The sequence below is a fragment of the Saccostrea cucullata genome, unplaced genomic scaffold (assembly GCF_032062105.1).
Source record: "Saccostrea cucullata isolate Sc308-1 unplaced genomic scaffold, CSIRO_AGI_Scuc_v1 ctg115, whole genome shotgun sequence".
NCBI classification, from domain to species: Eukaryota; Metazoa; Mollusca; class Bivalvia; order Ostreida; family Ostreidae; genus Saccostrea; species Saccostrea cuccullata.
In genome coordinates this window covers 175,492-200,190 of record NW_026932690.1, presented here as the reverse complement: position 1 = coordinate 200,190, position 24,699 = coordinate 175,492, and the positions used below count along the sequence as shown (strand labels likewise).

Below are 24,699 nucleotides of genomic sequence, written 5' to 3'. Positions count from 1 at the left end.
GTCATGATTTGAACAAACTTGAATCTACACTACCTGAGGATGCTTCCATACAAATATGATCAATCATGGCTTTGTTATTCTTGAGAAGAAGATTTTTTAAAGAATTTTCTGATATATTTCTATGTAAAACTTTGGTCGGCCATTGTGGCCCCCCCCCCTACCCCTGGGGGTCATGATTTTAACAAACTTGAATCTACACTACCTGAGGATGCTTCCATACAAATATGATCAATCATGGCTTTGTTATTCTTGAGAAGAAGATTTTTAAAATAATTTTCCTATATATTTCTATGTAAAACTTTGGTCGGCCATTGTGGCCCCGCCCTACCCCCAGGGGTCATGATTTGAACAAATTTGAATCTACACTACCTGAGGATGCTTTCCCTTAAGTTTCATCTTCCCTGGCACAGTGGTTCTTGAGAAGAAGATTTTTAAAACATACCACCAAATTTTCATTAATTCCCAATTATCTTCCCTTGAATGAGGGCATGGCCCTTCATTTTAACAAACTTGAATCCCCTTCACCCAAGAATGCTTTGTGGCAAGTTTGGGTGAAATTTGCCCAGTGGTTCTTGAGAAGAAGTCGAAAATGTGAAAAGTTTACAGACAGACGGACGCCGGACAAAATGTGATCAGAAAAGCTCACTTTAGCCTTCGGCTCAGGTGAGCTAAAAAAGAGAAGGAAAATAGTATACACATTTCATTTCTTTTAATGCGCGGTCTCCCGAAAAAGCTATTTCTTTCGAGAGGAAACGTTTGCTTGCTTGATTGATTGTATTGTTTTACGTTCCACACGAGATTTTTTCACTCAGGTAAAGACGTTGCCATATATCGGTGTCATTGGGCTTCAAATTTCATCAACTGTACCAATGCTCGGCACTCAGGGCCACTGAGCAGATTTTTTTTTATCGTGCCATTGCCTGTCTAACAAGGGACTTTAATCTAAGGTCTCATCCAAAAGACTAGTAATTTTGACTTTCATTATCACTATCTGTGATTATATTTTAGGTTTGAAGCGGCATGGGGTAGCGAAATCGAACCTAGTCCTCCCAAGTACGAAGCGAACGTGCTCCTACTACATGTAGAGTACCTTTCTAGACATCAACAATATCGTTTTCCGGGATTCATATTTGCATAGTCATTGACAGTACGTTTTTGTTATATTTAAGTTGTCTATGTCTGAAATTAACTCACTATCTAAGGTCCTTGAGAGAACTGTGACGCTTCGAGTAAAGTGAATACTAAATTTTTGACACTACATTTTACATTCTGTATTACTGTTTACCCTTACAACCTTAATTGACAACACATTTTAGATCTGCGGCTTATGTATAATCTGGTGGGTGTGCAATCAGACACCTTCAATTCTATCCAAGGGTTCAGAGAAAAATGATGATTTAAACTAATTGCATAAATCTAATTTTCGTCCTTTATCTCTTGGTTTTCACTTTGGGGAGGTGGGAATTAAGAATAAAATCAAATCACAAGGAATACTTTGTCGTCCAAATGTGATAAAATGTAAAGGCCAAACAAAAACATCGAATGAAAAAATAATAATCAATAAAATTATATATACAAATAAAATAAAGTAAATTGGAAACAAAAAATGAATACTTTTAAAAGGCCGAAAAGTATTTACATTATCAGGTGTTTGTGGGAAGTATCAAGGACAGAATTTCCATGGTTTGCTAAGATGCTGAATTTCCCATGGTTTGCTAAGATGTTGAATTCCAATGGTTTGCTAAGATGCTGAATTTCCATGGTTGCATGACTAAGATATTGAATATCCATGGTTTGCTAATTAATAGATGACTGATTGATTGTATATTCCCATCCAGTATTTCACTGATATGGAGATTCACCATTGCCGGTGAAGGGCTGCAAATTTAATTACATGTCGGCACTTACGGCCTTATAATACAGGTAGACGATTCTCGTGCCATATATTCACTTACAGGATCATAAGGGGACCACCCCATCACCGTTTTTAATTAAAATGTTGAATTTTTGATTTGATTTGAACATATTTTGTTATGTATCAATTACATAAATGGATTGCATGGATAAGATGATTAAGCTTCTAATTACATGGGTGTGTCTCGCAATTATAATAAAAACAAAATAATTCACTTACTTTTAGATGGAAATCAACCGTTTTTAATTAAAATTTTGAACTTTTTGATTTGATTTGAACATATTGAATTATTATGTAACAATTACATAAATGGATTGGGCAGCAGGCATAGTCTATATAAGCCCTCTCCATAAATTTAATGTTCTTTCTTAAACTTAAATTTTGAATTTTTTGAACTAATTCTACTTTTGTATTACACCAGATGATGGTGTATTTGGTACCCTGTCCCAGGATCATAAACATCATAGCCTTATTTGCAAGGCATAATCTGTATATTGAGCTGAAATGAAACGATCTTTTAAGTTTTTATCAGGTGCTTATTAACTAAATAAAATAGAATTCAAGATTCTGAATTTACAGGAGTCTGATAGCGCAATCAAATTGACTTCAACATTTATTTCTAACAGATTTTTAAGGTACACGGACACGGCCTCAATTCATTTAATTCGGTTGGCCCATACAGAATCCATTTTGGTGTTGACAGGATCCGCGCCTGAAATGTACATCGTCATATATAATATAAATAGGAAATGCTTGAAATTTTTACGGAAACAGCCGCTAAATAACTGATTACGTTTCTCATTTTGTTATCCGACCGAAATCCCATCAAACAAAGTTATTTATTCTTTACTACATGCCTCATAAAAAGTCTATTCAACTGAAATCTCGATAGAACTGACCATCGAAGTGTTGAGTTTATCAGAATGGCCTTTATTGATGGGGAAGAAATCGCTATTGCTCTAATTGGAGGGATAGTAGTGTTCACAACTTTAGTTATAATCCTGATTTGTTTCCTTTGCTACCGACAGAGAAACAGGTATGTGTCTATTCTTTTTCTTCGATCTGAAGAAAAGCCTTTTTAGGTAAAGAAAATCTTAAATGTATGAATGAGAGAAAAGAGAACATATATGTAATATTCTTAAAGTATTTTCATTTAAATAATAAATATTGGGTAAAAAGGAAAGAAAATATTGTTATAATTTATGAGCTAAAGTCCAGATTGTCAGACTCGAAAATGATAAACCAAGACTTTTAAGGTTTTTCTGTTTATTGGCAATAGGCAGGTTTTCGATCGAATTCAGCCATCGACATATTGTTTCCTCCCTATATTAAATCATACTCAAGTGTTTTAAGCTGTGGAAATATTTCTATAAAAGGAAGAAAATAACAAACCATAGGTCTACATGTAACATTGTTTACTGTGAAATATGCTAATAAAAATATCTCGCTGAAAAAAGAACATTTGGGTGGATCCAGGATATAAAGTCTGGAGGGGTGGGGTGATGGGGGACTTTAACGAGAATAAATGGCAAACTCCCAGTACTTAAATTCATATAAGATTAAGAACCAAATTCTTTAAAGAATTTCTTAAACTTAGAAAAGGGGGCATGTTTTAGAAGGTTTGGAAGCTTTGGCTTGCAAAGTACAAGTTTTAGAGCTGTTTTCTTATTTTTATGTCTCTGTGAGATGCATGAACTGAAATCTGTAGTAAGTACTTATTTTCTGCTTTATTTAGAAATATAATAAATAACAGCGAGGTAGCCCAGACTAAGACTAACTACACCGACCCTAGTGACGCTATCACCACCAAACGGAGTTCTACCTATGCCACGCCTTACGATCAGTGGAAATCTCAAAACGGGTTCCTAGCCGTCCGCCATATTTCACAGAAGAAAAGCCCCGGATATTATAATGTAGATGTACAAGATGGACTTTGTGAGCGAGTACGTCCGCCAAAAAAAGCCAAAAAGGGCTCACATCGAGAATATTTTAACGTTCAGGTAAAGGCGACTAAGAAGAATCAGAAAGATTCACAAAAGGAATATTGGGACGTTCATGTTAAGAACGATTCGATAGAACCGGAAACACCCGGAAATGGGCCAGGAAATGCACAGAATGACGGACTTCCGGTTCGACAGGAAAGCCGGCGTAAAGACCTACCAACACCTTACTCCTGTATAGAACTCGATTGAAAAGACCTAATTTTAAGAGAAATATATTGATAAGTATTTATTGAGTGAAGAAAAACGAGAGTAATCGTGAATCCCTCATTTTCATATGTGACAGTGACTTACTTTGAGTTTTGTTTTTGTTTTTTATATAAAATCCGACTTTCGTATGTAACTGTGAAACCATACATATCACGTTATCATTAATGCTGAATTCCGTATCTTTACTTTTCAGAAAAATATTTCCTTGATTGGGATTTATCTCTTTCCTTGCATAATAAAAATTGCAACTTCACATGTGTGATGACTAGAAATGTTGGTATGCTCAACTGTATAGTAACAAGAAATTCTGTTATCACCTGTATGGTAACATGACATGCTGTAATCTTCACCTGTATGGTAACATGACATGCTGTAAATACACTTGTATTGTATTACATTGTATGTTGATGTGTGGTGATATAAAAAGAAAAGCTGTTCTGTCTGTGTGGTGATATAATAAGCTGGTATGTGTGTGTGGTGATATAATAAGCTGGTCTGTTTCACATGTGTGATGACTAGATATGTTGGTATGCTCAACTGTATAGTAACAAGAAATTCTGTTATCACCTGTATGGTAACATGACATGCTGTAATCTTCACCTGTATGGTAACATCACAGGCTGTAAATACACCTGTGTTGTATTACATTGTATGACATGCTGGACTATTCACTTGTGAAGAATAATGAACTGCTGGTATTTTCACCTCTGAAATGATTTGATATTCTGAGATGTTAAGCTTTTTTATAAGCTGGTATAGCCTGCCAGGTGATAAAAGTATAATAAGCTAGTAGGTCTGTGTGATGATATAATAAGCTGGTTTTTCTGTGTGATGATTTAATAAGCTGGTCTGTCTGTGTAGTGATATAATAAGCTGGTATGTTTGTGTGGTAATATAATAAGCTGGTCTGTGTAGTGATATACTAAGCTGGTATGTTTGTGTGGTAATATAATAAGCTGGTTTGTCTGTGTGGTGATATAATAAGCTGGTATGTCTGTGTGGTGATATAAGCTGGTATGTCTGTGTGGTGATATAAGCTTGTATGTCTGTGTGGTGATATAATAAGCTTGTATGTCTGTGTGGTGATATAATAAGCTGGTATGTTTGTGTGGTGATATAATAAGCTGGTATGTTTGTGTGGTAATATAATAAGCTGGCATGTCTGTGTGGTAATATAATAAGCTGGTCTGTCTGTGTGGTAATATAATAAGCTAGTATGTGTGTTTGGTGATATAATAAGCTGGTATGTCTGTGTGGGGATATAATAAGCTGGTCTGTCTGTGTAGTAATATAATAAGCTGGTATGCCTGTGTAGTAATATAATAAGCTGGTATGTCTGTGTGGTGATATAATAAGCTGGTATGTCTGTATGGTGATATAAGCTTGTATGTCTGTGTGGTGATATAATAAGCTGGTCTGTTTGTGTGGTGATATAATAATCTGGTATGTTTGTGTGGTAATATAATAAGCTAGTATGTCTGTGTGGTGATATAATAAGCTGGTCTGTCTGTGTGGTAATATAATTAGCTGGTCTGTCTGTGTGGTAATATAATAAGCTGGTCTGTCTGTGTGGTGATATAATAAGCTGGTATGGGTGTGTGGTGATATAATAAACTGGTATGTCTGTGTTCGTATGTGTGGTGTGGTGATATAATAAGCTGGTATGTCTGTGTGGTGATATAAGCTATATAATAAGCTGGTATGTCTGTGTGTGGTGATATATAATATGTTTGTGTGGTAATATAAGCTAGTAAGTCTGTGTGGTAATATAATAAGCTGGTATGTCTGTGTGGTGATTTAATAAGCTGGTATGTCTGTGTGGTGACATAATTAGCTGGTATGTGTGTGTGGTGATATAATAAGCTGGTCTGTTTCACATGTGTGATGACTAGATATGTTGGTATGCTCAATTGTATAGTAACAAGACATTCTGTTATCACCTGTATGGTAACATTACATGCTGTAATCTTCACCTGTATGGTAACATGACATGCTGTAAATACACCTGTGTTGTATTACATTGTATGTTGCTGTGTGGTGTTATAAAAAGAAAAGCTGTTCTGTCTGTGTGGTGATATAATAAGCTGGTCTGTTTGTGTGGTGATATAATAAGCTGGTCCGTTTGTGTGGTGATATAATAAGCTGGTATGTTTGTGTGGTGATATAATAATCTGGTCTGTCTGTGTGGTTATATAATAAGCTGGTATGTGTGAGTGGTAATATAATAAGCTGGTCTGTCTGGGTAGTGATATAATAAGCTGGTCTGTCTGTGTGGTGATATAATAAGCAGGTCTGTCTGTGTGGTGATATAATAAGCAGGTATGTTTGTGTGGTAATATAATAAGCTGGTCTGTCTGTGTGGTGATATAATAAGCTGGTCTGTTTGTGTGGTGATATAATAAGCTGGTATGTTTGTGTGGTAATATAATAAGCTGGTCTGTGTAGTGATATACTAAGCTGGTATGTTTGTGTGGTAATATAATAAGCTGGTCTGTCTGTGTAGTGATATAATAAGCTGGTATGTTTGTGTGGTAATATAATAAGCTGGTCTGTCTGTGTAGTGATATAATAAGCTGGTATGTTTGTGTGGTAATATAATAAGCTGGTATGTCTGTGTGGTGATATAATAAGCTGGTATGTGTGTGTGGATATATACTCTAGTTGGTATGTTTGTGTGGTGATATAATAAGCTGGTATGGCTGTGTGGTGATATAATAAGCTGGTATGGCTGTGTGGTGATATAATAAACTGGTACGTGTGTGTAGTGATATAATAAGCTGGTCTGTCTGTGTGGTGATATGATTAGCTTGTATGTCTGTGTGGTAATATATTATGTTCACATGTGGTGACTTGACATACATGTATATGTCAACCTGTGGGCTCTTATGACAGTTCATCTGTGTGGACACATATGCTTTTTGTTTACCTGAGTAGTTTCCATTCTTTTTTAAAGCAACAGTTGTGATGATATCAAAAAGAGTTAACATTAAAAAACACGATTTTTCAGCTCCAATTTGCAGTTGTAACATAATTATGAGTATGATGTATCAATACTTAATATGAGAAACTATTCAGTATTATAAACTCAAATTTTTAAGACATTTCTTATACAGCTGATATTAAAAAATAAATCAAGTATAACCTTTTTGATTGTAAAATCCTTTGAAATATGTAGATCTTCAATAGGGCATATTGACCTCATACTAAGTGGTCAGTGGATATTTTTCCTCTTAGGCCTTGACCTCATCAAAAGTCTATATTTGTATAGCATAGCGAGAGTCAGTGTGAGATTTTTACAATATACTTCCTCTTGACATGAACAGGTTTACATATAAGTACTGGTACTTCTATTTTGCAGGAAAATGTAAAATGCTCCTCAAAAATCACTCCGTACAATGATGTTCAGCAACATTTTCACATACAGTGGTCACTGAATAACGCACTGGTTCCCACAAAAGCAAGAAGACAGCACATAAAAATCAGGCAAAAACATCAAATAACAAGAAATCACCTATTTTCAAGTTCATATTCAGTAGGTTTTATCATTCCAAAGTTACATTAAGTAATATTTACATTGGTACTCATATTTCAGTTATTTTTTTTTATGTGTATTATTTACATACATATATACCTTAATTTTGATTGTCTTTTATCCAAAGATAACTGCCAAATGCTACAGTAGAAAAAAGTTTTTAAAAAAATCACCTGGAAAAAAGAGCACCTCGCATAATTTGAGAGACGGGGAGTGCAACTGATATGTTTTTATTTCACTTTTCAAAATAGTTTAGACTTTCTCCAATAATCCCAGTATGTTATTTCACATGGTGAGTATTTTTGGTGTCAATAAAATGCCAGTAATAAATAAATTACCTCTCCAGGCTAACTAACATGAAGCTATTTGCTTTATATATTCACTGTTGTATACATGTGGTTGTCAACATTTTTCTACTTCTGTTTCTCTAAAATGGGGACATAATACAAACACTAAAATCCTCAATCTGTACATGTGCTACTTTGACTACCTGGTCAAAAAGTTAAAAAATAAAATAAACTCACTTTAAAAATCAGAGATTTATAACCCCGTTTCTAATCACATATCTAAGGGTTTGTGTGTTTGTGTATGTAATAATCACAACTAATTCACAATTAACACAGTCTCTCATAAGCCTGGGGAAGGCGGACTGTAATACATTGTACATAAAGGTTTACAACAAATACAAACTAATTAAAACAAAACAATCAGTCACATTGTAATCTTTGTTACATGTAGTTCTGGTCATGTTCAGACAAGACAAAGAGACATTTTCAATTTTAAAATTACCAAAAATTAGAAAGCATTTTATTCATGGCACATAACCATTGCACAAAAACCTTAAATCTACAAAGGTATTCTAGAGTACAGTATACAAGTATATGCTTCGGCTGTTTTACATCATAATAAACCCACAAAGAGTACATGGAATTTCAGAATTGAATTAATAAAAAAATATTCAAAAAAAATTAATAAATACATGATTAACCAACTATTAGTACACCTCATTTGATTAAAGGAATGATAAAATATTCAAAGAGGAAAAAAATACATCCATAAATCACAAACTTCAAAGTGCAATATAAATACTGTTAGATCTGTTAAAACAAATCAAGACATAAAACAAAGCATCAAAACAAAATTCATAGCAAATCAATAAAATAATAAGTTACTTATTCTTGCATCAATAACGACAGATTTTCAACAGTTACGTGTGAGTCGTTGTTCTGGGTATCTTGGTAAGGTGGACTAAAGCAGGGGGGTCTCTGATGTAGATGTGTAACTTCTGACGCGGGAGAAAATCAATGGAGGATAACCTTTCCCATCCAGCAGGCTAGATGTGTTCTCCTGACCAGTCATCCTGAAGAAGTCAAAAAACAATCAAATCATCAGGTTCAAACATGGTTTACTGATTCCAATGTATTTTTCATTCAGTTTACATGTAATTTTTTTTAAGTAAAATAATAAGTAGTCAAAATACATAAGAATGAAGTTTGAAAAAAAAAGATGCACAAGTTTTAGATTTTTCAGGAAACATTAAAAACAAGAGGCCCAGGGGCCACAGCACTCACCTGAGCACATCTGCTAGGAAAAAGCACATTTTTTTACTGAGGTGGTGGTGGGGGGGGGGGGGGGGCAAAGGGGTCATTTAAAAACAGAATCTACACTACCTGATTTCCATATAAATATCACTAATCATGGATTTGAAGTACTTGAAAAGAAGATTTTAAAAGGTTTATATATATTAAAACTGTTTCATGAAGAACAAACTGAATCTACACTACCTGAGGATGATTCCACATGAGTTTCATCTTTCCTGGCCCAGTGTTTATTGAGAAGAAGATTTTTAAAGATTTTTCATATATATTCCTATGTCAAACTTGGGTCGGCCATTTTGGCCCCACCCTAGCCCCGGGGGTCATGATTTGAACAAATTAGAATCTACAGTACCTGAGGATAATTCCACATGAGTTTCATCTTTCCTGGTGCAGTGGTTCTTGAGAAGAAGATTTTTAAAGATTTTTCCTATATATTCCTATGTAAAACTTGGGTATTTTGGCCCCACCCTAGCCCCGGAGGTCATGATTTGAACAAACTTGAATCTACACTACCTGAGGATGATTCCAAATGAGTTTTATCTTTCCTGGCCCAGTGTTTATTGAGAAGAAGATTTTCAAAGATTTTTCATATATATTCCTATGTCAAACTTGGGTCAACCATTTTGGCCCCACCCTAGCCCCGGGGGTCATGATTTGAACAAACTAGAATCTACAGTACCTGAGGATAATTCCACATGAGTTTAATCTTTCCTGGTCCAGTGGTTCTTGAGAAGAAGATTTTTAAAGATTTTTCCTATATATTCCTATGTAAAACTTGGGTCAGCCATTTTGGCCCCACCCTAATGATTTGAAAAAATCACACTACCTATCCAAATGAGTTTTATCTTTCCTGGTCCAGTGGTTCTTGAGAAGAAGATTTTTAAAGATTTTTCCAATATATTACTATGTAAAACTTGGGTCGGCCATTTTGGCTCAAATTTCTTGCTACACTACATGTGGATGATTCCACATGAGTTTCATCTTTCCTGGACCAGTGGTTCTGGAGAAGAAGATTTTTAAAGATTTTCCTATATATTCCTATGTAAAACTTTATTGTTCATCTAGCCTGATTTGAATAAACTTGAAATTGAGATGATTCCACATGAGTTTCATCTTTCCTGGCCCAGTGGTTCTTGGAAGAAGATTTTTTTATAATGCCATAATTTTTCTCTAATTCATAATTATCTCCCCTTGAAAATAATCTCCCCTTTACCCAAGGATACTTTGTAGCAAGTTTGTTCAGAAATTGGCCCAGTGGTACATGAAAATGTAAAAAGTTTACGATGACAACGACGACAACAACAACGACAGACAACGGACAAATTTTGATCAGAAAAGCTCACTTGAGCCTTCGGCTCAGGTGAGCTAAAAATAACTGAAGCATTTTTTTTTCCAAATCAATTAAACATTCAAATTTGGCCTCATCTCTAAATAGGTTTTGTTTTTATATTATGTTTCATGAAGAACATGATACTGTATACAGGGCTATTTTCGCCCTTTCACACTTTAAAACAATTTTGCCCCGTTTTATATTCGCCACGTCACAGCTTTGTTAAAGAAATTGTACTGTATTCTTCAAATTCACCCCCTTTTTAAATTCGCCTGGGTTAGGGCGAAAATAAAACAGGGGCAAAAATATCCTTGTATACAGTAATATGTTATTTAAAGATCGATTGTTCTAAATTTGAAAAAATCACTATATCCTTTGTAAAATTTTAAATCTTCAATGATCTCAAATTTTTGCAATGTTGTATGCTTAGTTTTTTTATTTCTTTGAATTTAATGTTCATCTACTTCTTCTAGGAAATTGTGATAAGCCCCTTCGGGATATGGGGAAAGTAATTACACAAATTGAAAATAATCTAAAGATGTTAAAACAACTCACAGATATCTGGTGGTGACAGAATATTCAATCCATTCAAGCTTGACAAAGCTTTTTCTGCCCACATTACACAGCTCCAATTCCTGTCAGTGAAAGAAAATTACTTCAGCAAAACTCCGTTAAAACGAAGTCACAGGGACCTATGAAATTACTTCGCTATATTTGTAATTCATTATAACCGAATAAGAAATTCATTAAATTTATATAGCTGGGGATTCGAGATGACTTCGCTATATCCGTAAATTCACAATATCCGTGTTTGTACTAAACAAGTTTTGCTGTAAGTGATCATAAGCCTTCATTCATTTTAAATTGCTTTTCAATAGAAAGAATTTTTTTTTATATCCCGGTAATTACATGAGATATCTGTTCATGAAACTTTAATCTCCCATATTCTTGATATTCATGAGTGATTATTTTCATGGTTTTTAATTGAATTCAACTTTGACTTCAGCATATATTAGCCATTATCAAACTGCCCACTAATTCTTCTTAAAGTATGTCACACCCCAGTATTTCAAAAGGTATCCCATACAATATTTCATGTTAAGGACAGTTTGCCAAAATACATTAAATCTGAAGAGACACTGAGAGCAAATATTTGTGCCCTGTGTTTCTGTTGTGTTAGTAAGATAGACTGACCACGTGGAATGTCATTTCCATGTCGTTCTGGTTTCGCTGACGCTGATTTTTCTTGTAATACGGAATAGACTGGTCCTTATTCCTCACTCTCTTCAACGCGGCAGACACCTGTAAATTAAAACTAAACTTGTCAAATTTGAATTCTCTATAAGACACTTCTGATTTTTTCTAAAATTATCAACATAATAAAGAAACAATATCTAAAATATATAAAATACAAAAATAAAATCTGATTCATTACAAATTTTAGTGAAAGTAAGATGTCACTGACAAGAATTCATACATTCTTGCCTATTTGATTCACTGTTAACTGAGCATGACTCCTTCACTTATTTCTGCATTACAATGTACTACTACTTTTCTTACCCTGTCCCCACTCAGTTTATACACGCCCTTTAACATCCCTGGGTCCTTGGAAGACTTCATCTTCAGTTTGGGAATCACGTTATGTGGATCATCGGGGCTGGTCAGTATCATTATTACACCTATAACCAGAAACATCTTTATAGGGAATAACGTTTACATCACAACATGATATTGAAAAGTGGCTTTGACAAATACTGAGACTTCTAAACAGTAATATTCAATTTTAATGGTATCCTTACATTTCATAATATACATCTAGATGTGTAAATATGATATTATCATTAAAGTTTTGTCTTGAGCTTTCAAAGACACACATACTGGTCCTATATATCAAAACATTAACAAGGAGACGGCACATACGCTTTTCCTTCCCAATCTCCTTGTAATTAATTTAGACTGACCATCTGGGAACAATCTGATGTATCAACTATATATGTTGTTAAACTCTTCTCTCCAGCTCTGACATAAGACAGCTTACTGATGTAAACCCCTACAAATGATATAATAAAAACTGGCATTAAGTTTAAGTCTCATTCAAATGATAAACATGGGTATATGAAAGAGTACATAGCCCATCTGAAATCAAGTTGTCATAAGTCTCATAACTGATGAAATTTAAGTAAAATCCATTTAGTTACATCTATGTCCATTTTGCAAACAAAAATACATGTTACTTGCAGCATCATATAAGCATACCTCTTTCCAACTTATCATCAATGAAGCAAGTTAGATTTAGTTATAAAAAATAGTCATTTGAGAATGGACTTGCTCATAAAAATTTAAAATAATTTATCATGAATATATTTGGGCAGCTCCGCAGCTCCTTGTAACATCGAAAAGTAAATCAAATGCAGGAATCTTCTTATTGCTCCAGTGAGAACTAGAACTGTCCAAACTACAAACAAAGGAATTTTTTTCCAAAATATGTTTCAAACAGGAAGAAAGTTTTTCTTCCAGTGACCTTGAACTTCCCCAAATAACCTTGGGTCAACTGACACACCCTTTAACTTTGTGTGAAATCAAATTTTTATCCATAAGTATGGACCAGACACTAATTCAAATTTTTCTTCCAGTGACCTTGAACTTCCCCAAATAACCTTGGGTCAAGGTCATGACACACCCTAGGTCATGAATCTTTGTGTGAAATGAGAACCTACCAAGTTTATCCATAAGAAAGATAATCATGAAATTTTTCTTCCAGTGACCTTGTCTTCCCCAAATGACCTTGAGTCAAGGTCATGACACACCCTTAATGGGCAATCTTTGTGTGAAATGAGAACATCCATTTATCCATAAGTTGGACCGGACACAAATCATGAAATTTTTCTTCCAGTGACCTTAAAATATATTGACACACCCTTGGGTCATTCTTTGTGTGAAATGACAACCTTCCAAATTTATCCATAAGAAAGATATGGACCAGACAGAAATTATGAAATTTTTCTTCCAGTGACCTTGAACTTCCCCAAATGACCTTGGGTCAAGGTCATGACACACCCTGTCATGGGCAATCTTTGTGTGAAATGAGAACAAAAATACATGTTACTTCCATTGACTTTGAACTTCCCCAAATGACCTTGAGTCGAGGTCACGACACACCCTTGGGTCATGGGCAATCTTTGTTTGAAATGAGAACATACCAAGTTCATCCATAAGAAAGATATGGACTGGACACGAATTATGAAATTTTTCTTCCAGTGACCTTGAACTTCCCCAAATGACCTTGAGTTGAGGTCATGACACACTCTTGGGTCATGGGCAATCTTTGTGTGAAATGAGAACATACCAAGTTCATCCATAAGAAAGATATGGACTGGACACGAATTATGAAATTTTTCTTCCAGTGACCTTGAACTTCTCCAAATGACCTTGGGTCAAGGTCATGACACACCCTTAGGTCATAGGCAATCTTTGTGTGGAGTAGTAGATTCTAAAGTCCCTCTGTATGAAAGATATGGACCGGACACGATTGCACAGACAGACGGACGGACGGACAGACGGACAAGGTGATTCCTATATACCCCTCCCCAAACTTCGTTTGCGGGGGGGGGTATAATAAAAAAGAACAACTTGAAGAAAAAACAATATAAACCATAAACCCAATAGAAATGACATCTCGACACTGACCATTAAACAAGAGATGTGGTCGCTGAATAAACATGTTCCTCCAGCCCCCGTACTTCTTACACTTTCCAGTACTGGCCCCGTAGGCTTTCAAACAGGCTGACCGCCAAATTCCCTCATCCCTAGCGGCAAGATAAAAACCCCGACACACCTGTAACATACATGTTCATTAGCAAACCTAGAGAAATATACATTCATGTATTAAAACAATAAACGATAAATCCCTGTAATACGATCTCTACCTCGGAGAAATTTTCCAGGGACTTCATGTCCAGGTCTACAGAGACGACCCAGCGTAGGATGTAGTTCAGGAGTTCTACTGGTAACACAGAAATGTGGGTCATCTGAAACACATAATCAGGTTTGCATGTAACATCAGCTTAACTGGTTTGAAACACTTTGCCCAAAGCTATTTCAATGGTTACGCTTGTGCACTTATTCTTTATTCATGTGACTTGCCCCCCTCTCCCCAAAAAAGGAGAGGGCTATATTATCGCAGCTAACTCTATATAAAGTGACATACAAACTATTAATGTCACCCATCCAAGCCTTACCCTATATTAATGTGACATGCTTTTTGTTTATTTGACTTTACCTCTGTGTATATTACACTGTACTCGCTCTCTGTTCATATGACTTACCCTCTGTTTACCTACTTGAATTATCCCCTGTTTATTTTTTAAACTTACCCCTGTTTATTTGACTTACTCCTTGTTTGTTTGACTTACCCTCTGTTTACTTGACTTACCCTCTGTGTTTGACTCACCCTTTGTTTATTTGACTTGCCCTGTGTTTATTTGATTTACCCTTTGTTTATTTGACTAATCCTCTTGGTTTTTTGACTTACCCTTTGTTTATTTGACTAATCCTCTTGGTTTTTTTTACTTACCCTTTGTTTTTTGGACTAATCCTCTTTGTTTTTTTACTTACCCTTTGTTTATTTGACTAACCCTCTTGGTTTTTTTACTTACCCTTTGTTTATTTGACTAACCCTCTTGGTTTTTTGACTTACCCTTTGTTTATTTGACTAATCCTCTTTGTTTTTTGACTTACCCTTTGTTTATTTGACTAACCCTCTTGGTTTTTTTTACTTACCCTTTGTTTATTTGACTAACCCTCTTGGTTTTTTGACTTACCCTTTGTTTATTTGACTAATCCTCTTGGTTTTTTTGAGTTACCCTTTGTTTATTTGACTAATCCTCTTGGTTTTTTTTTACTTACCCTTTGTTTATTTGACTAACCCTCTTGTTTTTTTTGACTTACCCTTTGTTTATTTGACTAATCCTCTTGGATTTTTGACTTACCCTTTGTTCATACTCTGGGTAACAGGACTTTCTATGGTTGACTTCCTCAGATAGCTGTAGATTCTGTAGGTACCCCACCAAGTTATCCTCAATGTCCTCATTCTCCACACTGAAACAGAGAATCACAATCTACACTAGTCTGTCTGTAGGATTATGTACTAAATTATCAGGAAACTTAACTATTTAACCTCGGAGTAAACAAAAACAAGAAAAGTATCATAAATGATATTTACATGTACATTATCAGTTTATATGAGTTTTAATATAGTGTTAACATTATACAATGTAACTATATAAAATCATTAAAAATTTGTTTAGATTGTTGTCAATTATTGATGAACTGACCTTCCAACTGAACTCTCGCTCTCTTGTCTCTCTGTAAAATAAACAAACAGCAATAAACACAGGCCAATATTCTCTATATCTTTATGCACACTCATTTGCAAAGAGATGATATATACAATGGGTTTTCAGATTTATCTGAGTCTGATTTTATTGTTCTCCGAGACTCGTAAGTCCTAGAAGACAACCTTTACCTCTGGGACTGTGGAATGATGTGAAGTCAATCTGAAACTCAATATCTGGGACAAGCTGGGTTGCTCTCTTGTAAAACTCAACAGCTGAAAAAATTCAAAATGGTACACTTAGTTCCTGGCATTGATTTCATGAATTTACTTTAAAGTCTTAAACAGATTATGGATCCAATGATTAATTAGTATGCAGCATAAGTTGAAAACATCCATAGCACAACTACATCTCAGAATATGTTCTACAATGTTTACATCTAAAGTCAAACTCATTAACATTGAAATTACATCACACTGTCCTGTTGTTCATATTTATAGCACACCTATATCACACTATGTTCGTTTCACCTACAAGCAGTACGGATGACACTCACCTTCATATAATCTTCCAGACTGTTCCAGCTGTGAGCCCTTCATAAACAAGACCTTGGCCTGAACACAAAATACAAAATCAAATCAAAAGGTCAATCTTCTTCAAAGTCATATTCTGTACATTCATTCTCATTTCTACCATTTTTTTGTCTCAATAATCTTTTAAGGCACATATTTATTAATTGTTATTTAGTAAGACAATAAAATGTTGACCATGCTGTAAGAACAACAAACCTGTTCTACTATAAAGTGGTCTCCCTGTTCATCATTGACATGATGTCTACCCCTCGGTGACCCCTTCTTTATCTCCTGTTGCCACTGACAACGGAAGTCACTCAGCTCTTTCTCTAGATTAAGGGGGTTGGAACCCTCCTGGGTATCACTGCTCAACAAGCTAGGTATGGTAGCTTCCTTTGATTCATCCTTCAAAGAAACATGTACTTTGTTTTAGCAGTAATAGCAGTGCAGGAAGATCTTTGAAGTAAGTCAAGTAACAATACATATGAATATGTAGGAAAATCAAATTGTAATATGGACACTTTATAGTTCCAATCATAATGAATCATTCCTGAGCTACCGTAAACTACTTCAATATCCTGATATAAAACAAGAGGCACATGGGCCACATTGCCCACCTGAGAAGCTTTGACCATTCTGTTCTTTACCAGATTTCCCCTTTGTAATACATAATGCATCCCCACCCTACCCCACAGATCATAATTAAGACATTTTGAAATCTACACTACCCCATGATCTTTCCATGCATGTGCACATAAGTTTCAGCTTTTTCTGGCCCAGTGGTTCTTGAGAAGAAGATTTTCAAAGATTTTTCCTATATATTTTTATGTAAAACTTTGATTCCCCATTGTGGCCCGCCCTTCCTCCAGGGGTCATGATTTGTATTTTCATTTTTCATATATTTTTATGTAAAACTTTGATTCTACACTACCCTGGGGGTCATGATTTTTATAATTTAGATGCTTCCACATAAGTTTCAGCCAGTGGTTCTTGAGAAGATTTTAAAAGATTTTTCCTATATATTTCTATGTAAATCTTTGATTCCCCATTGTGGCCCCGCCCTTCCCCTGGGGGTCATGATTTGAACAATTTAGAATCTACACTACCCTAGAATGCTTCCACATAAGTTTCAGCTTTTCTGGTCCAGTGGTTATTGAGAAGAAGATTTTTTTAATGACCCCACTCTATTTTTCTCTTTTCTTGATTATCTCCCCTTGTGAGGGGACTTGGCCCTTTATTTTAATAATTTAAATTCCCCTTCACCCAAGGATGCTTTGTACCAAGTTTGGTCAAAATTGACCCAGTGGTTCTTGAGAAGGAGTCAAAAATGTGAAAAGTTTACAGACGGACAGCTAGACGGACGGACGGACGACAGACAAAATGTGATCAGAAATGCTCACTTGAGCCTTCGGCTCAGGTGAGCTAAAAAGGGAAAATGTTTTAAGCACAGCTAGTCTGTACAAACAGTTGTAACTTCAAATTTTCACTAGACTGCAAATTTATGCATTTGATAAGTCTGCACTTAATTTGCAACTTTTTAAAAGAATTTTTATGCGATATAAAAATTCAGATATGGAATAAGAATTCCATACTTCTTCAAATCTAGCTATACAAAAATACCCGGTAGTCCCTAAAAATTTCAAATAATAAATATTGAATGGTATATTTTCAAGATTATCATAATCACTAATTAACAATACAAAAAAACCCCGTGATATTACCACTACAATACAGTGGAGCCTCATTTATCCAGATGCTTTGGTTCCAAGTCAATTTGTCCGGATATGTGAAGCGTCCGGATATCTGAATTACCAGATAAACAAGACAAAATAACATTAAAAAAATTCTGTTCCGATGAAAAGTCGTCCGGATACTGAAGCATCCAGATATCTGACGTCCGGATATCTGAAGGTCCACTGTACATTTAAAAGTTAACATTACTGCTACATTGCCTCTTTCACTAGTCAGCAGCTTATGCATGTTCAGGTTAATTAAAAGTTTAAAATAAAGTAATTGAAAATGTGAACATGGTGAATGTAAGACTTTGAGCTGGATGTTTTTTATTTCATTTTTTTTTTATTTAAAAAAAAATCTATTTTATGTAATAAATCATTTCAGAAACACAGAGTCTTTACATAACTGGCAGAGCTTTGAAGGCCATTTGCTTGATGGAAAACTGGCTGGAATTCTCTTTATGTAATGATTCATAATGAACAGAACTTAAATTCAGTGGCACTGCTGGCTGATTTGATAAGTATGATAGTGAATATACATGTGATAGACATGTCTCCCAATAGCTGCACATTCTAAGAAAAACTTCTTTAATCATGATCATGTTTTCACCACAAATTCATAACAGACTTTCTTATTGGTTTTAGAGCTCTACACAGCTTGTGTACAATATGCCAACTTAAAATAAAATTTACTTATTTTCTTTATCTGTTTATTTCAAGCGATTTGGAAAGAATTCCTTGTAAACAGGATGAAAACTTTATCATCATGATCATTGAGTAATGAATTTGATAAACAAGATGTAAACAATCTGTACACACTAATCTACGCATCTCTGTTTCACACACAATAAGTCTCAAATCAGTTCAATATTTAAACCATTTTCAACACCAGGTAAATGTACTGACTACTTGAAAAAAAAGCACAAGTATTTCAAGAATTGTTGTGAATGGCATCATGCATGTTGCGGTGAAATTACGCAATTTCTCGGGTGGTTTTCAATATTATTATGTCAAATACAAGTTTTGACAACTGCCTTTTATGAAACTCTATCTTACCATTGTTGTAGTAGCAACAGCACTTCAAACAAATAGGTCGCGGAAAGAATATACCACGGCAGAAGAGGATAACAGTTTTGCAAGTTTCACAGCTGCCATTTTTCCACAAACTTTAAAAATAAGGACTTTGATCACCAGTGTCGGAAAAAAAACAAAAAAACTGGTGGGGGATTGTAAGAGATGTAATGGAACTTAAAGGAAAAACATATATATATCGTTTATTTGCAAAATAAATACCAACAGAGATGTTATGAAGGCAATTTAAAGAACTTCTTATGAAAATAAAGTGTTATCTTCAGCATTTCAAAATATTGCACCTTTCTGGCACATGAAGCCCTAAATACCGATCCCGACCTAAAAACTGGTCGTACTTGATCTTACGACAGGCAAGGCCAGTCTAATTTTTTTTTGGGGGGGGGGGGGTGGAAAAAATTCCACAAACTTTAAAAATAAGGACTTTGAACACCAGTGTCGGAAAAAAAACAAAAAACTGGTGGGGGATTGTAAGAGATGTAATGGAACTTAAAGGAAAAACATATATATATCGTTTATTTGCAAAATAAATACCAACAGAGATGTTATGAAGGCAATTTAAAGAACTTCTTATGAAAATAAAGTGTTATCTTCAGCAGTTAAAAAAAATGCAACAATTTGGCAAAAGAAGCCCAAATACCGATCCCGACCTAAAAACTGGTCGTACTTGATCTTACGACAGGCAAGGCCAGTCTAATTTTTTTTTGGGGGGGGGGGTTGGAAAAAATTCCACAAACTTTAAAAATAAGGACTTTGAACAAAAAAAAAACAAAAAACTGGTGGGGGATTGTAAGAGATGTAATGGAACTTAAAGGAAAAACATATATATATCGTTTATTTGCAAAATAAATACCAACAGAGATGTTATGAAGGCAATTTAAAGAACTTCTTATGAAAATAAAGTGTTATCTTCAGCAGTTAAAAAAAATGCAACAATTTGGCAAAAGAAGCCCAAATAAAATGAAAAGGGTAGAGGGACCGGGGATGCTTATATCCATGTAAAATAAGTAAAAGCGAATAAAAGTAAACTCAGTTCGCAGCTCACTGACAAAAAATAAGATCGTGAAATAATTCAATTTTTTATGTCTTGATTATTGGTACTAAAATGTGTGCGTGTCCAAGTACTAAGGAGGTTTGCATCCGAGATTACAGTGCATGGCCTTACTTTCTTACTGAATACATTCTTGTCCCTGAAAAGAATCGCAATCCTGACCTTATTTCTGTTTGCATGTGTACAACTTAAAAACAAGCTTTACACTTTTCGCAATCACAGCCTAAAAGGTCCTGCTCAGCATTATTAAAAATACATGCTTACCAAAAATTTCATGATAGGATAAAATTTACAAATACATTGTACATGTGCAACTGCACTGAAAATTTACAAATAAATAAAAATTAAAGTAAAATAAATTATTAAAATAAAAAAAAAAATGTCAGATCAAACCTGGATTCGAACCAGGATCTTCCGAATACCTGTCGAAGTTCTTTAATCCTGAACCAATTCTTCAGTCCCGCCTTGACGCATACTCACATTTCCTTTGGCCGCCAACCCCGGCTCTAATGGAAAGGAGAACACTTGACGCTCCTGACGAGAATCGAACTCAGATCCCTCCGAACTCGGGCCAGACGCTCTACCGATTGAGCTATTTGATCTGACAATTCCTTGAATGAATAATTTCTCACAGTTGACCTTGAATCAGGAAGGGTAACCTACCCGAACACTACTCAAGTGTCACTTCTTAAACACGTGATTCAGCTGGTCAAGCATTTTAGATTGGCGACACAAATGCTTTATGTATTTTGATGAATAAAAATAAAGGAAATAAATGAAATAAATCTTAAATAAAGTAAGTTCAGCAAATGTCCTCCTATATTACTGGCGATATGAACCAGTGAAGAGACACAGTACCGACGAGTCAACATTCCTGACTTGACTTGATACAGGATAACCCGATTTGCTGTTTATCAAGTGCTAAATTGATTCTCTCATTTTAAAAATGTTCAATATATTGTTTTGATAAATAAGTATATTTTATAGATCTTAAAACAAAGAAAAAAGTAATTCTAGCCTTCAGATAAAAATGCGTTTCATATTCTTTACAATAAATCAAGTACTATTAGATTACGCGCGTCCCCGAAGGATTTCGCATCGAGTGTGGTCAACATCAATAGCTCAATTCGTCTACAAATGAAACGGGCGAAGATTACAAATAGTGACCAATATAAATAAAAAACCTGATAGTGTAAAAGGACATAAAACACAGACCCTCCCTGGAAATAAAATATCCCATAGTGGGATCAGGTGCCTAGAAAGAATGAACATCCCCTATCGACCGGTCACATCCTATGTATGTAGGTATGACTTCTGTGTATTGATCAGATAGACAGAATATTCCGTCGTTAATTTTAATTTGAAATAAAGGCCTTCTCAGTTAACAATAAGGATGGAAAGGTAAGAAAAACACGGCCAAAATATAAGTTGAATTTACATACAGTCATTCCTTTTTACGAACTACTGACTTTGAATGAAGCTGCTACGGTTCTTGTAATATCTACATATTTGTCAGTAGCCTATCTCGGTTTAATAATTGATCTTACTCAAAGCATGCTCTTTAGATTCAAATAAATTGGCAGACGTTTACTACAAAACCTTTTACAGGTGATCGTGGAATATTACTTCACAAATTAGGTAAGTTGACAATGGAAAAGTCGAATTTTTCTCGTGTGTCAACTTCTAAAAGTTTAGGTGTTAGTTAATTTTTATTGCCTTTGGTCAGTTTAAACATACTTTGTTGAATTTTTTAATCAGTGGGAAATATCTAACTGCAGAATCTGTCCGATTTTTTCTCAAACAGAGAGCTACAGTTCTGCAACTAAGATATATCAAGTAAAATGATTTTTGGGCCAAAAAAAATGTTCTTCTTTAATACAAGCACTTTAATTGTCTCTTATGTGAACATGTATATTGAACATGTGCGTCAAATAAGACCATTTTCTACTCTTTTGAAATTTGCTGCCAGTCATACTAAGAATAAATGTATATATTTTATTTATATTAATAAAGATCAGTGAATTATTTCACCTAAATCATTCTTCAAATTCATATGTATATTGATTATCACCATCTTTATACATCTGTACATGGGTTATAAATAACACGAGTCATAATATTTGTAGATAAAAATAACACATGTCAAATTTCTTTAATGGATACACTGTAAAAAAAAATAACTAATTAAAGTCACGAGGAAAACTAGTAAATTTACTGTCCATACAATCACTACCTTAAAAGTAGTTTTACCAGATATTGGTATATTTACTAGATAAGATTAGTAAATTTAGAATTGATAAGTAACTTTCACTAAGTATTTAAGTATCTATACGACCAACGCTTTACGAGGCACACTAGTTAAATTCACTAGGTTTTTCTTTCAGTGTAAAGAAAACCTGTCAGAATCTTTTTGCGGTTTTGTAATAACTGAAAGAATCTTTGTAAAGATAACGAAAACCAGTCAGAATTCTTGTAAGATAAATAACATCCTACCCAAGAATTTTTTTTGATAGTAACACATGTAAGAATATATGTACAGTTAAAACACCTGTACGAATCTCTGTACAGATATGTTACATTTTGTCAGAATCAAAACGTACTGTCAGAATTTTTGTACTGTTTACAACATCTGTCAGAATTTACAATCAAAACGTACTGTCAGAATTTTTGTACTGTTTACAACATCTGTCAGAATTTACAACCAAAAGGGTATTGTCAGAATCTTTTTACAGTTAAATAACATTTGTCATAATCTTTGTGCAACTAAATAAGATCTGTCAAAATCTTTATACAGTTTAATAACATTTATTAGAACATTTATTAGAATCTTTGCATATTTAAGAAATAAGATATCATTTTTAAACATCTATCGGATTATAAATACGGGTTGGTCACGAGATCAAATTCCATAAAGCCCGAACGTCACATGTTTGAATTGTTTTGAAATGTAAAACGTCTGAAGAAATAACTAAGAAAGCGCTTACGTTTTACTAACATTGTTGCCTTGTAATTTTTTATTCTAATATACGGTTACAGATACGCATTGCTTTCAGTATTGTATAAAGGAAACATTTGCAAATGTAAATACTTGAAATTAAATGACATCTGTCAGAATCTTTGTACACTGCATAACACCTATTAGAATCTTTGTACATTTAAAATTAAATAACATCGTTTAGAATCTTTGTACATTGCATACCACGTATACCTATTGGAATCTTAGTACAGATAAAAACACCTGACAGAAGATAAATAACATAAGTTAGAATCTCTGTGCAGAACTTACAAAAACACCTTTCAGAAACTTTGTACAGTTGAACAACACCTGTTAGAATCTTTATATGGCATCATTAAAAACACCTTTTAGATTCTTTGTACAGATGAATAACACTTATAAATAAGGGTATTTGTTATTCATATAAAAAGTACTTGTCAGAATACATGTACTTGTTTACAGTTAAATAACAGACTCTTTGATCATTTATGGATAAGTAATGTAAATCAAAGTACTCAGAAGTACAGAGAGCCGGGCTCATTTACAGAGTGAAATGAATTTCTTACATGAATCATACGTTTATATTGCATTAACAAATAAATAACAAGAATATCAGATTAAAAATTCTGATGAAAAAATTATTTTAAATCTAGCAATATAAATTATAAGACACTGACAGTGAGTTTTCGATCCAAATACCACGGTCCGATTTTGTCAGAATCAAAATTAATCTGGTACATGTACTACGGCTGAATGTAAACAAACAGGCCAATCTGGTTCCCTCTCCTATTTTTCCTCGTTAGTGTAGAGAGCTACGATAACACTAATTATCAGAAATCCTTACGCTAATAAACTATGTTCTTTGACTTAAGGTAGGATTCTTCTCTGGTTTCTGACTAGATGAAACATTCAAAGTAAATTTGCTTATATGTCATATATTTAGGTGTAAAGGGTTTAAAAGATCATATTTTTCTTTCCTCATCACAATTGTACAACTTAAAATAGAAATGGTAAACTGCGTTTGAAAACTAGCAGGGACTATATTTTTGGCGGAATGGTGGCGTATGAAAATATCTGCTTTTCTGCCTCTCAAAATTATAACAGAGCAATGAATTTAGTTGTAATCTTTATACAATCAAAGACTTGAAGAAATTTTCAAATGTAAGTTAAATTAATAATAATGGACTAAACTTTCAAAATATATAAAATAAATATGATTTTTCAAACAAACTAGAATTATGTTAGCTTTTAAACGCTTCCAGTCAAAGTCCAGATTTGAGCCAAAAATCCATAAAAAGTATTTTTTCTCTCTTAGTAAACGATCAAAACTTTTTGTTTTTG

The 24,699-nt window shown here is 34.2% G+C and overlaps 2 protein-coding genes across 2 annotated transcripts; one reads left to right on the top strand and one right to left on the bottom strand.

Moving 5' to 3' along the window:
- Window positions 1-2,678: 2,678 nt before the first annotated feature.
- Window positions 2,679-4,249, top strand: LOC134235793 (uncharacterized). Its single transcript, XM_062717949.1, has 2 exons — window positions 2,679-2,951; window positions 3,651-4,249. Exons 1-2 carry the CDS (start codon window positions 2,839-2,841, stop codon window positions 4,105-4,107), a joined length of 570 nt encoding a protein of 189 aa, XP_062573933.1. The 5' UTR covers window positions 2,679-2,838; the 3' UTR covers window positions 4,108-4,249.
- A 3,373-nt stretch (window positions 4,250-7,622) lies between these two features.
- LOC134235792 (F-box only protein 9-like) lies at window positions 7,623-19,391 on the bottom strand. Its single transcript, XM_062717948.1, is given in 14 exon segments — window positions 7,623-9,017; window positions 11,141-11,220; window positions 11,780-11,887; window positions 12,146-12,264; window positions 12,547-12,579; window positions 12,582-12,635; window positions 14,273-14,420; window positions 14,512-14,613; window positions 15,574-15,682; window positions 15,919-15,949; window positions 16,110-16,193; window positions 16,475-16,532; window positions 16,707-16,895; window positions 19,280-19,391. Coding segments are annotated over 14 exon segments (1,230 nt in total). The 5' UTR covers window positions 19,283-19,391; the 3' UTR covers window positions 7,623-8,905.
- Between the last annotated feature and the right edge of the window lie 5,308 nt (window positions 19,392-24,699).